Source organism: Cyprinodon tularosa, unplaced genomic scaffold (genome assembly GCF_016077235.1).
Source record: "Cyprinodon tularosa strain WSP-4 unplaced genomic scaffold, ASM1607723v1 ctg216, whole genome shotgun sequence".
Taxonomy (NCBI): domain Eukaryota; kingdom Metazoa; phylum Chordata; class Actinopteri; order Cyprinodontiformes; family Cyprinodontidae; genus Cyprinodon; species Cyprinodon tularosa.
This window is the reverse complement of record NW_024038801.1, coordinates 1-12,725: the sequence shown is the minus strand read 5'-3', so window position 1 is coordinate 12,725 and position 12,725 is coordinate 1. Positions and strand designations below refer to the sequence as shown.

General features: G+C 42.8%; 2 protein-coding genes across 6 annotated transcripts in view; one reads left to right on the top strand and one right to left on the bottom strand.

Moving 5' to 3' along the window:
* The window catches only part of usp6nl (USP6 N-terminal like), an 80,761-nt gene extending 76,412 nt beyond the window's left edge, over positions 1-4,349 (top strand). For all 5 annotated transcript variants that reach the window (XM_038285863.1, XM_038285865.1, XM_038285866.1 and 2 more), the window contains one exon: positions 2,667-4,349. In XM_038285863.1, coding sequence (XP_038141791.1) covers positions 2,667-4,126 — 1,460 coding nt within the window. In that variant the 3' untranslated portion in view covers positions 4,127-4,349. The remainder of the gene's footprint in view (positions 1-2,666) is intronic.
* Positions 4,350-8,849: 4,500 nt separating this feature from the next.
* echdc3 (enoyl CoA hydratase domain containing 3) lies at positions 8,850-12,720 on the bottom strand (the record flags this gene model as incomplete). The annotated part of the gene is made up of 5 exons (XM_038285855.1): positions 8,850-9,492; positions 9,571-9,749; positions 10,607-10,807; positions 12,520-12,617; positions 12,693-12,720. Coding segments are annotated over 5 exons (660 nt in total), but the record flags the coding sequence as incomplete, so codon positions are not given.
* Positions 12,721-12,725: the final 5 nt, after the last annotated feature.

The window sequence follows — 12,725 nt, the reverse complement described above, 5'->3', positions numbered from 1 at the left end:
AGTAGGGAAGAAAGTCAGAGGCAACAGCTGCAGCACTGTAGCTCTGGACATCATCATGAGATCATGTTCAGTGACTCTTTCTTTATCAGACCAGAACTGGGCCAAACCACTTTAGTATTTAGTTCAATTAACACCTTAAAGTCGTAGAGAAGCAGCTGTTCCAACCGTTGCATTTCTGAATTCTCCTGAGTGGTGCGTGAATTTACACGAGTGAATAAAATTAATGTGATTGGTCGTTTATTAAGGGGGCGGGAAGGTTGATTGTGGCCGGTTTGTTGGATGTTTCTGAGATTCTTGTGTGATCTTGTTAAATAGCAGAGCTCAGTCTTAGAAGGCAGTACTGTCATTCAGGACTGGCAATGATTGTTTTCTGCTTTAGATCGCCAATAAAATGTAAAACAATAGCAAATGTAGGTCATAATATGTTGAAACTTCAAAAGAGATTCAATCTTTAAGAAACGGGTGCAGTATAGTTTGTCCGAGTTGAGTTGCTGTTTGTTGACATCATAAGAAGCTGCGGGGCTACGAGGAGATCTGGTACCTACATCGGATTGGCAAATTTTCAACATTTGAGCGAAGTTTCTGGGGGGGAAAAACAGGCCGTACAATGTGTCGTTCTTTTTAGTAAAGGCTGTACAATGAACGCCTGACAAGCTAAAAGTCTGGTCTTAGATGCTTGAAGGAGGCTGAAGAAACGGACGAATTGTTCCGGAGGAAAACCTGAGCCAAAACGCAGCTGAAAATGTCCGTGTTTGAAATGACAGAGGGAGAATAATGGCCGACTAGATGGGAGATTCTGACTGACGGTAGTTACAGAGACTAACATGTTGCTGATGTGATGTTAGGAAATCAAACATGATTCCATGATTTCATTTACTGCGAATTTTTTATTTTAAACAAACAATTTTAAAGGCACAAGATTTTTGCTCAAGTTAAGATAAAGACTAAGATGCTACCTTTCCCATCCAAGCCCCTAGGTGGCGATAATACTCCTAAAGTTGCTTTCTGTTGTGCCATACAGGAGGAGAAGTTGCAGCTAACGCTCAGATCTAAATTAAAGTCCAGTGAAAATGGTGAGACCGGAACCCTGGAGCCAAACGTGGATGTTATTAAAGATAAAAACTTCATTTGCATTTTTAATCTAAAAACTTCCATATTAAAACTTGATAGAAAAATGTAATTCTAAAATCAACAATAAAGCCATTTTTGTGCTGCAGAAGTCCTAGAGGATCTGAACAGTGTTACAGTAGCATCCACTCAAAATGTGCCCACCTTTCTTTGCTGGTTGCCTAAGATTCCTTTTTAAACATCAATATTTGTAGTAAAATATTCTTTTTGTCATGATTTGTGGACATTAAGATCTAAAGAAGAGCGCCATCTCCTGGTCAGACCCTGTAATTCAGTGAAAGAGTGGACTCCGGGTAAAAAAAGTGGGCTGCCGATTGGCTGCTGTTTGACTGGGAACAGACATTTTTTTAATAGCTGCTACTGTAGAGCACTGATCTCTATTCACTGGATTCCTGATTGCCCGAAAGTGAAGCCACCATCCACCATGCTGGTACTCCCCACTCCCACAGAGACGAGCAGTAAAAAAGCTTACCTATGTAGCATTTGGCTTCAAAAACAAGCAGTTTGCCGCCTGTGGGAAACCAGTCAGATGTTCCAACCCAGAAAAAAAAAAATCCACATATATATATATATATATATATATATATATATATATATATAAAACCAGACACGTAAGATCTAATAACAGTCACAATGTAATGAATACATGTACATTAAATGTACATCATCAATTTAGCACTTTTGTATTATTCTGGTCAATTAACACATTAATTTCATTGTGATGGATTGTATAATATGTTATATTACATGATTTAGAGTCATCATTGACTTCATAATAAGTATGAAATGAGATGTGCCTATTTTTTTTTACTATAAGTTAAATCTACTGATGCTATGAAACAGCCAGCGTGTCATAGTGATGAATTTATCTTTATTTTAAGAGTATTAAGTCACCCTGAAAATGAGAACATCATCAATGTTTGATGCCGTAGTGCATGTATTGTTCAATTGTGACCAGTCTAAATAGGGAGTACCAATATGGCGGCCGGTGGCTTCCCTTCAACCCCGTACTACCAATGGGCAATCAGTGATCCAGTGAATAAATAGAGATCAGTGAAGTAGAGGTTAAAATGAGCATCTCTGATAATCTGAATTATAAACAATTTTTTAAAAACATGAATCAATGTGGGAATATGTTCTACTATAATCTCTGCTCAGCTGAACCCATTATAAACTAATTTGGTTTGAACGCCCAAACTCTGGGATTATTCAACTCTTTGAAGTGAAGCATGAGGCCTTGTGGGAACTTAACCTGCAGACGTCAGTCAGTAATCTGATCCACAAAGGAAACAGTCCAGTTAATAATAATCCAGCCCCCCCCCCTCAATCAGCCCCGTTTACAGACTGAAGGTCCTACGAAGCCGGTCTACACAGATGACCTGCTGTCCTGTCTTGAATGTTGTCTCTCCTCCATTTTATGCCAGTGATGATGTTGCATGAACTCATGACCCCGCTGTGACTTTTCACTCCATGTTCCTCCATCAGTCCTCAGTCTGACTCTGAAGGAGGAAAATAACCGTCTTGTTCTTACGCTGCAGGTAAAGATGACGAGTTTCCTAAGAAGCCGCTGGGGCAGCTTCCTCCAGAGGTCGCAGCGCCTGTACCGAACCACGTAGGCAACGGTCAAAGCCACGCCAAGCCCGTCGAGCCGCCAAGAGACTCCGGAACTGGACCAGAGCGGCCGCAGGAGAGCCTGCCCCAAAGTCGGGCCCGCAGGGACTCCACGGAGAGGCCGCACCGACACCACCGGATGGAAAAAGGGGACGGCCACATCAGGAGGTCCAATGAGGCTCTGAGTGAGCAACAGAAACCGTCCGCCTCCACCACCCCAGAGAGAGGGCCAGCTCCTCCATCAACACCCCAGTTCACCTCGGTGGACAGCCGCAGTCCTCACGCCGCCACCAACCACAACTCAAACCCCGCCTCCGGTTCACGCCAGATCTTCGGCCCCCGGTGGGTCAAACCCTCCGAGACCAAGCTAGAAGCTGCGAAGGCGGCGGCGGCGACGCAGCACAGCCGAGGGCCGTCGCCAGCTCCTTCCAGTCCAAACGACGGCGTCCAAACTCAGCGGCGTCCTCGCTCCAAGGGATTCCTCCCGGGTGTTGACCGAGGCTCCAATGCCTCCCAGTATGACAATGTTCCAGGACTCCCAGAACCCGACTTTGAGATTCTGGAGCTGGAGAAGCCTCCATCCAGAATGAGGCCCCCCCACCAGGGCAGCCCGGCTCACGGACCAAGCCATGGCGGCAACATGGTCTCCCCTGGTCCCAGGATGGCCAAGCATGTTCAGCCCCCCCACGCCTCCCACCTGGGGCCACCGGCCGGCTACTCGGGGGCGCAGGGTCGGTTCAACGCCCCACCGCAGCAGCTGTCTCCAAGAAGAACTACGACTGAGGTTCCCATCCTCCACCCAGGCTACAGCGTGAGCCTGGACCCCAGAGGGGAGGGCCCGCACTATGAACCCCCCAGGGTTAATTCCCCCCCCAGCACGCCGTACAGGGAGCTGTCCTATGCAACCACCCACCGCCAGCGCAGCAACCACTCCCCTGAGAAAGTGCTGCTAAATAACTCGTTCGCCACGTACCGCAGGCCGCCCCCCGCCGGGTCCACCCGACCCCCCCCAGACTCCACCCCCCTCTACCTGCAGCAGCTGACGTCCGCCACACAGATCCAAACGTCCCTGGACTACTATCAGACAGGTGAGGTAAACGCCCCCTACCTGCGAGGAGGCCGGCCTCAGCCGATCGTAGACGGCCTCCAGTGGGAGCTGGAGGAAGAGCGCCCCCTTCAGTCCCCCGGGGGGATGCATCGCTCCCCCAGCTTCCAACAAGCCCAGATGTCTCCTATTCACGACTTCCCCTTCCCCCCCCACGCCGAGGCTCTGCCTCACTACAGGACGCAGTTCCAGGAGGGGCAGCAGCTCCCCCAGCTGTTTGGTGGACCACACTACAGGCATGCGCAGGAGGCTTTCGCCATGCAGGAGTCCATGCTGCTGTGATGCAACGCTGACACTGGAACACGCCGAGGCGTAGTCACCGACACTGTGCTAGAGACGAGCAGAACCGGAACCGGGTTCTGCTCGTGTGAAGCTCTGAACTTTAAAAGACACAGCAGCCTCTGAGGTTTCTACTGATCGCTTTAAAAAAAACTGACTGAAGATGTAATTTTATTTTTGGATGTAATTCATGAACAGAGGTTACAGTTTGAATATATAAACAGTTTATCTTTTAGAGTCTGATGATGTACAGCAGAGGTTTAATGTAAGGTTAGGAGCCGGGGGGCGGGGGGGGATCAAACTGACTTATTTTCCATGTTTGTTGGTTTTTATCTTGAATTCAGGTATTTACACCAGAGATCAATCCACTCTGGATGAATCATTTTAAAAAGTACGTCACTGAATGCTTTTAATGTGAACTTTGAGATTCATTTCAAATACGTCCCTGTTCGTTTTAAACTTTCATTCCTAATTAACGCCGAAGATCTCTGCGTTTTTTTCCACTTGAATCATAAATACGGATTAACCAGAGGGCTACACTGTAATAAATCTATAATTAAATCCACTAAACCGCTGCTGTTTGTAAAAGTGATATCTACTGGAGCGTGTGCAGAGCGTGACCTGGAACACACACTACATGTAACACGTATGTCATGCATTTCAAAGATCAACCCAACACATTCCATTCGTTATTCTTTACTCTCTAAATGCTCTCAAACAGACACAGTTATTCAGCTTTTTGTTAAACTGCAGGTTCTTCTCACATGTTGTTTAATAAAACCAGGTGGGTGAAAAACTTTCAATGTTTTGGTCTTTTTTTTTTTTTTGTTTTACACCTCCAGGATTTATTTTTATGAATTAACTTTTTTACTTCTAACTTCAAACATTAATTCTCAACAAATCTCATTCTGGATTCAATGGTGCATGCTTTTAGTTCTTTCTAAAATTCAATTTAGTTTATTTCTATAGCGCCAATTCACAACACGTCATCTCAAGGCACTTTACAGTTCACCAGATCATCCAGTCATTGATTCAAAGTTTTCTATCTAAGGAAAACCAGTTGATTGCATCGACTGGAAAGCAACCCCTCACACTAAGCCCACTTGTAGCGACAGTGGAGGGGAAAAACTGCCTTTTAACAGGAAGAAACCTCCAGCAGAACCAGGCTCAGTGTGAGCGGCCATCTGCCGAGGCCGACTGGGGTTCAAGGAGACAGAAGCAGAGACACAAAAACATGGAGTCACATCCGACCAGGAACAGATGCGATGAAGCTACTATGAGAAAAAGCAGAGAGAGCAGAACCCCTATGAAAAAGGGGTCCCTATGTCCTCCAGCAGTCTAAGCCTATAGCAGCATAACTATAGAAATAGCTCAGGATAACCTGAGCCACTCTAACTATAAGCTTTATCAAAAAGGAAAGTTTTATGCCTGCCTTTAAATGTAGACAGGGTGTCCAACAGATACAGATATGGCACTGCTACACAGCACTATCTGCCAGAATGGCGATATAAAGGTAGCCCGTTTTCCTAGCCTAGTAAACTAGCCCCACCCGCCAGTGGCCAAAATAATTTTTGCCTGTGAGTGGTCTAGCCTCAATCAATGCCCCAGACCCTAGAACTGGCGGGCCAATCACAACGCAGAGATGTGTTTCGAAATTTTGGATGCAAAGTGGGCGGGGTTTTGAGGGCGTGACGACAAAGCACAATAAGGGATATGGCAACAACTATTGAACAGTAGCATGCATCGTTGCAGCAGTAGCTTTCAATGGAGCACTCCATTGAAAGTTAAAAATTTCCGTTGCTGTTGTTCAATTAATGTATGTTTCAAGATCATTTGAGGAGAGAATATTATACTTTAAAGCGTCACTATATGGTCCATTTACCGATTTAATGCGTAGTTAAAAAAGCAATTTCCGAAGTTGAGAGGACAGCGGCAACCAGCGGACACCGGAGGGTAAGAAGTTTTAACTAAATACTATTGGAAACTGCTGCAGTGCATGCTGGGACAGCTGTCAATCTCAAGAACGGACAAGTCTGCTCTGATGCATGCTGGGTAAATAGGGAGGGATGAGAACAACATCCGGGGACTTTGTCCGTTCTCGGTCTGCTGTTCTTGTGAATTGGAACAGTATTAGGACTGAGGCTGATGATGTTTCACCAGTACGAGAACGCACAAGTACACCGACTGAGAAATGGCCAATATTTTTCATTGCAATCGCTGAGTCTGGGACTGACCACTGAACATTTTTGCCCAAATATAGTAACACGTCACACCTGACATCTTCCAGCAGTGACGTCACACTGTGGTAATCAAGCTTCTTCTGGCCAGAGAAAAAACATGTAATCTGTAGCCAACATTTGGAAGAAGAATGTTTCTAAGATGACTTGGATAATAGCGCGTTGTGACAAACACAAGATAGAACACTGGGACTTTATCAACAGCCGATACCGCACCGTGACGTCACCAACCAGTAGGTGGCAGTAGTGTTCTTTGACAAACATGGATGCCTCCAGTAAAGCACATTCAAATAAAATTACTCTTAATTAAAAACACTTATATAATGATATGTAATAATTTCATTTAAATTACTTTCAGAAGTTTGTATTCTGAATATGACCGGACTTTTAAAGAGGGCAGGGAGATTTTCACTGGGCTAATCTCTATGTAACACTGCCCCCTGCTGGTGTGGCACAAGGGGCAGAGATTGATCAGAATGTAAAGTCTAGTTTATGCTTGAGGCTTTCAGAAGGTCAAACCATCTCTCTGTGCGGCGGCAGTGCAGACAGAATTTCTGCACCGTAAACCCAGGAAATTTTGTGACGATGCGGACAGATCTTCGTTGTGAAAACTTGGCAAAGAGCATCAGCTTTCCTGGCGAGGGTTTGCAAAGGTAAACATCTAAAGGTTCTGGGATTGTTGAAAAACTCCTTGAAAGAAATGAATATTTTTCCACATGAATATCGGTTATAAGCTGCCATTTTTCTTTTTATCTTGAATATTTTTATTTACCTACCTTACCTATTATATTTTTCTAAAATCTGTACTTTCTCAGTTTTATTTTTTCCTTTTTTTGTGGTCTATTCATAACTTCTTTTTTTTTTTTTTTAAGACTTTCCCTTTAGGTTTCTGGATCCTCCTTCTGGGTCACAATGATTTCATCTCTCTTTACCATTGTGGTTATAGAAGTTTTTAGTTTAAACATGTTTTAAATATTTACTATTTAAATAAAAAAAAAAAGACACCAGCTCTTAACTGACTTAATGTTTTGTTTGTTGAGGTTTCTCATCAAAAATCGGTGGATTGAATGTTTTAATACTAAAGATATTAAACTAGGCATCACAAAACAGTCAAAACCTCTGGAACAGATTTTTAAATTTTGGTTTCATTAATTATTCCTTCTTTTTTAAATCCAGAAAAAAACAAAGAAATGGGCAGAGCTTTGGTTTTAACTTTGTTTGTGATTTTATTATTATTGATTAAAAAAATCTAAAACATGTGTTTAGTTATTCTTATTCAGAAGAAAAGAAGAATTTTCAGAATTCCTATTTTTCTGTATTTCTCTCCATAACAATAATCTCACCAAGAAAATCATCTTTGCAAAGACCTTGAATTCTGAATTAAAGAATAATTTACATTACTTACAGGAACAGCGGCAAAAAGCTGAACAAACAAATGGGAAAGATCAAATAAAAATATGTATAATTACAGATATGATCAGTGTCCATCATGACTTTATCTGATATCGTCCTCATATCGCCGATGCATTGAGGATGAAACTGATGGTCTTCAAATGAGAAGAGGAGGGGCGTAGTGACCCTCCAGATGATGGTTTTATTGTTTAACTTCCCCTTTTATAAACTTAAAAACAACCTGAGGTGAATGATTGCTAAAGAAAAGTTGTTTTCTATCCAGACTCGGATCCAGGTGGACATCTAGTGATGAACTCAGTGTGAAGAGTTGACCACTAATGGAAAGCTGCATGCTACGCTGATGCTAACATCTATGACAGGAACGTTGGTGGAAGGAAGACATTTAATGAGGAAATCTGGAAGGGATTCTAGCTCCGCTGGGTTTCCACTGTCGCTGGAAAAAAGAAACCGCCCCTTTATGGGAACCTAAATAAGTTTCTTAAAGGAAAAGTCCGGTTATATTCATAATTCAAACTTCTGAAAGTGCTTTAAGTATGAAATTATTCCATCCTGTTCAATAAATGATCAGTAATTTTCATTTGAATGTGCTTTAGTGGAGGCATCCATGTTTGTCAAAGAACACTACTGCCACCTACTGGTTTGTGACGTCACGGTGCGGTATCGGCTGTTGATCAAGTCCCAGTGCTGTATCTGGTGTTTGTCACAACGCGCTATTATCCAAGTCATCTTGAAAACATTCTTCTTCCAAATGTTTCCAAATGTATTCCAACATCCAGCTGCCATGCACGTGGGCATTGTCAGTTTCACTATAGCTCTGGTGAATTTCAACGGTGAAATCTTCAATAATTGTTGTGTCTAGTAGTTCCCACTGATTTTGCTTGTAAATCGGGGAGAATGGCGCTAGGCTTACCGCACCGTGACGTCAGGACTGAGGTGTTACTGTATTTGGGCAAAAATGGCCGCTCCCAGACTCAGTGATTGTAACGAAAATGATTATATTTCTTTTACTGATTAACACTAAATTCATTAAATTATCACCAACATATTAGCTTTAGGTATAAATAATGACCCATTGGTGATTCCTTGCAGACCGGACTTTTCCTTTAATAAATTCAAGTTCAAGCAAGAGTTTGCAAAATAATTTCATACACAAAAGAAAGGGCAAAATAAAAAAAAATATATAATGTCTGTAGTGTTGAAGAAAGATGTCTAACCAAGAAGGGAACCTTTTTCCTAAACTCAGTTTAGTTTAAGATTCAGCTTAAACCAGTCTGTCACAAACGTCCACCATTAAGAGGGGAACTCTTCTGATTATCAGAGACCTTTATCTGCTGTTTCCTCAATAATATGCAAAAGTTCTGATTAATTTAGTCAAAAGGAAACCATCAAATCAAGATAAACAAGGATGAATTTCTAACAGAATGAGCTCCTGAGGCCCAGAGAGCTGCTGATCTGAACAGAACAAAGGTTCTGTTTGGCCAAAATAAGAAATGATTTAAACCTTAGATCTTCTTAATACTGCAGATTTCACTCTTTTATTTCTTCTTCTCTAGCAGCAGAGCTGCTCAGTCATGAACCTTCTCAGCTTTATTGCTCCACACAGGCTTGCGTTTCTCGATGAAGGCCCGGATCCCCTCCTGCCCATCCCGGAGAGCCAGGTTGTCCACCATCACCTTGGAGGCCGTAGCATACGCTGCGTCTCTGCCTTGAGCCATTTGTCTGTGAATAGGAGCAGCAGGAGAATAAATGCCGTTTTTAGCGCTGGGTGTTCGCAGCAGACCAATGAGGAGAAGCTACCTGAGGAAGGTGGCCTTTCCAAGAGCCACGACGGGCCGACTGGACTGGCAGACCCGCTGGGCGATGGCCAGCGTCTCCTCCTCCAGCCGCTCCTCGGGAACCACCTTACTGATCAGGCCGTGCAGCAGAGCGTCACGGGCTGAGAGAGGAGTTCCCGTCAGCAGCATCTCCATGGCAACCTGGTGACACCAACAAACACCATTTATTAAAGTCGTAGGGAAGCGGCTGTTCCAACCGTTGCATTTCCGAATTCTCCCAGTGGTGCCCGACTTTACACGAGTGAATGTGATTGGTCAAATATCAAGGGGGCGGGATTGTTGTGGCGGAAGGTTCGTAAGCAAGTTTGGTTGTGGCCGGTTTGTTGGAAGCATCTTGCTAACCAGTTAGCAACTTAGTGCTAGCAGGTTCCCAATGGGAAATTCCATTGGGACCAAGTAGCACGAAATTGGTGACTTAGAAACGACGCTGTCAAGGAACGCTATGGACAGAGGAAACATGCAAGAGGAGGAGAGTTTAGTGTCTGATTCTTATTTCAACCGTTGCGCATATTAGCTGCAACATATGAATCAAGATGCTATGACCAAAAACATTTGATGGATAGATGACCGTTGATATATGATTGGCCGAATTTAGGTGTTTATGCTGACGTAGAACTAACTGGCCTGCAGAAGATAACGGAGAAAAACACAAAAAAACACAGATTTTAAGACAGGATTTAAGACTTTTGGGACAATATGGTCTGATAAAGAGTATATTAATATACATGTTTAAGCCAGAATGATTTAACATTTAAATATGATTTCCCTACGACTTTAAAAGAAGATCATTAGACAAAATACACTTGAAAAAGAAAATTCAATAATTTTTTCTTATTTTAAATGTAAATTATATTGTTCCATTAACAAATTGTCTCAAATACCACCTAAATTCCAGAAAGAAATGCAGTTATTTTAAGAAAAATGACTTATTTAGATCTCATTTCCTTTCCAGTGGGTTTGGACCAGGATGAAGGTCTGGGAAACTTTCCTTTCTTTACCTTCCTGGGCACCGCTCTGCCGATGGCCACCGCCGGCGTCGAGCAGAACAGGCCCACATTGACGCCAGGTGTGGCAAAGGTGGACTTCTCGGTCGCTACGGCGATGTCACAGCTGGCGACCAGCTGGCAGCCGGCTGCCGTGGCGACGCCGTTCACCATGGCGATCACTGGGACGGGGATGTCTTGTATCAGGGTCATCACCTGAAACACAGGAGTGGTTAGCGAAGCTACGACAGAAACCTGCTGAAAGCCGTCCGCTGCCAGCGCTCACAGATCAGGAGACGGAGAAACGGACCAGGGATAAAAAAAAAAGTTCAAAACAGACCTGAACCAGTGAGCAGCAGGGCTAAGAACCGGGTCTACTGGCCCCCGAGCTCTCCTATACCTTTGTATTGCAGAGGAGCTTCTGCGCACGGAAAACTTTTAAGAGTCAATGGAAAATGATGTCACCAATCCAACAAAAAAATCGGATGAAGCTTTACTAGTCATTAAATATGTATTAAATATGTATCTTGCACATCTAAGAAATACATATTAATATATTTTGAAATATTTTAAATGTTAATTTTAAATTTAATTATAAATATATATATATATATATATATATATATATATATATATAATATATATATTTTATGTCTTAATCAGGGTCATTGTGTGGGTGGAGCAGCTCCCTAGCGCCCTCTGTTGGCCAGCCGCCACTGCTCAAGGAGCCATATTGGACCGAAAAAATAAAAAACAAATCTGTCTGGAGCCACAAAAATGTAAAAGTTTTATATAAGCCTCATATGGCAACATGGACTCTAAGTCTATTATCCCACTATAAAAAAGGACTGTGGGCTTAAATATATAATAAGCATTCATGATTAAATGTTGAACTGGCAACCTGGCCTAGTTGAAAGCATTTCTTTACCTATCCAGGAGTCTTTATTCCGGTACCTATTCCAGTTAACACAATTAATTTCCCTGTGATCCAAATGGCCAAACGGGTAGGAGGCTGATTTACAGAGACAGTTGACGGAATAAAAACTCCTGGAAACATTTTTAGAAGAACTGAGCCAAAGTTAGACTGTTCCAAACTTAAATTAAATCAAGAAACCATGAATATGTTCAACACTCCCTGCTCTGCAGTTAAAGGGTTTATTTAAAGGTGGAGTGGAGGATTTTCGAAAATTTTTCAAAAGACCCTCCCTCTCCAGTAAAAAAAAATAAAATAAATGCACATACCCAACCCTGTACCCACTCCTGAGAGCAAAGGCCTATTAAAGTTGTGAAAGCGTTCATGAAAGTTGCTGTTTGCATTGCTAATACAAGATTACTTTCCAAAAGATTTGCTATTTTTCTACTATGTCAGACTCACCACCAGTAAGTGAAAATGGGTATGAGCACATAAACGTATCATCAGAATGATTGACAATTAGGAGGACCACTTATTGAGAGGATCCACCTCTAAAAAGAACATCCTCCCCATACATTTAAAGTCGTAGGGAAGCGGCTGTTCCAACCGTTGCATTTCTGAATTCTCCCAGTGGTGCACAACTTTACACGGGTGACTAAAGTGAATGTGATTGGTCGATTATCAAGAGGGCAGGATTGTTGTGGAGGAAGGTTTGTAAGCAGGTTTGGTTGTGGCCAGTTTGTCGGAAGCATCTTGCTAACCAGTTAGCAAGTTAGTGCTAGTAGGTTCCCAATGGGAAATTCCATTAAGACAGGATTTTATTTTTTTTTTAATAATAAGAAATTTTCTTACTTTTGGGACAATGTGGTCTGATAAAGAGTAAATTTATATACATGTTTAAGCCAGAATGATTTGACATTTAAATATGACTTCCCTACGACTTTAAATATTCCCAATCAAAACATGTTGGAGTCTTCGGCTCTGACTTTAGGGCCCAACCCAGACGTGAACCAACCTCTGAGCAGGTCTGAAACACCTTGGTGTGGAACTCTTGGCCCTGAGCGGATGTCAGCTCCTTCAGGTCGTGTCCCGATGAGAACACCGGACCTTTGGCTAAAACAGAGGCGGCACAGATTTAGAACCAGCAGCTTCCCGCCTGTGAGAGGTCCAAAACGATCAAGAACCGACCAGATATGATGATGACTCTGAGATCTTCGCTGT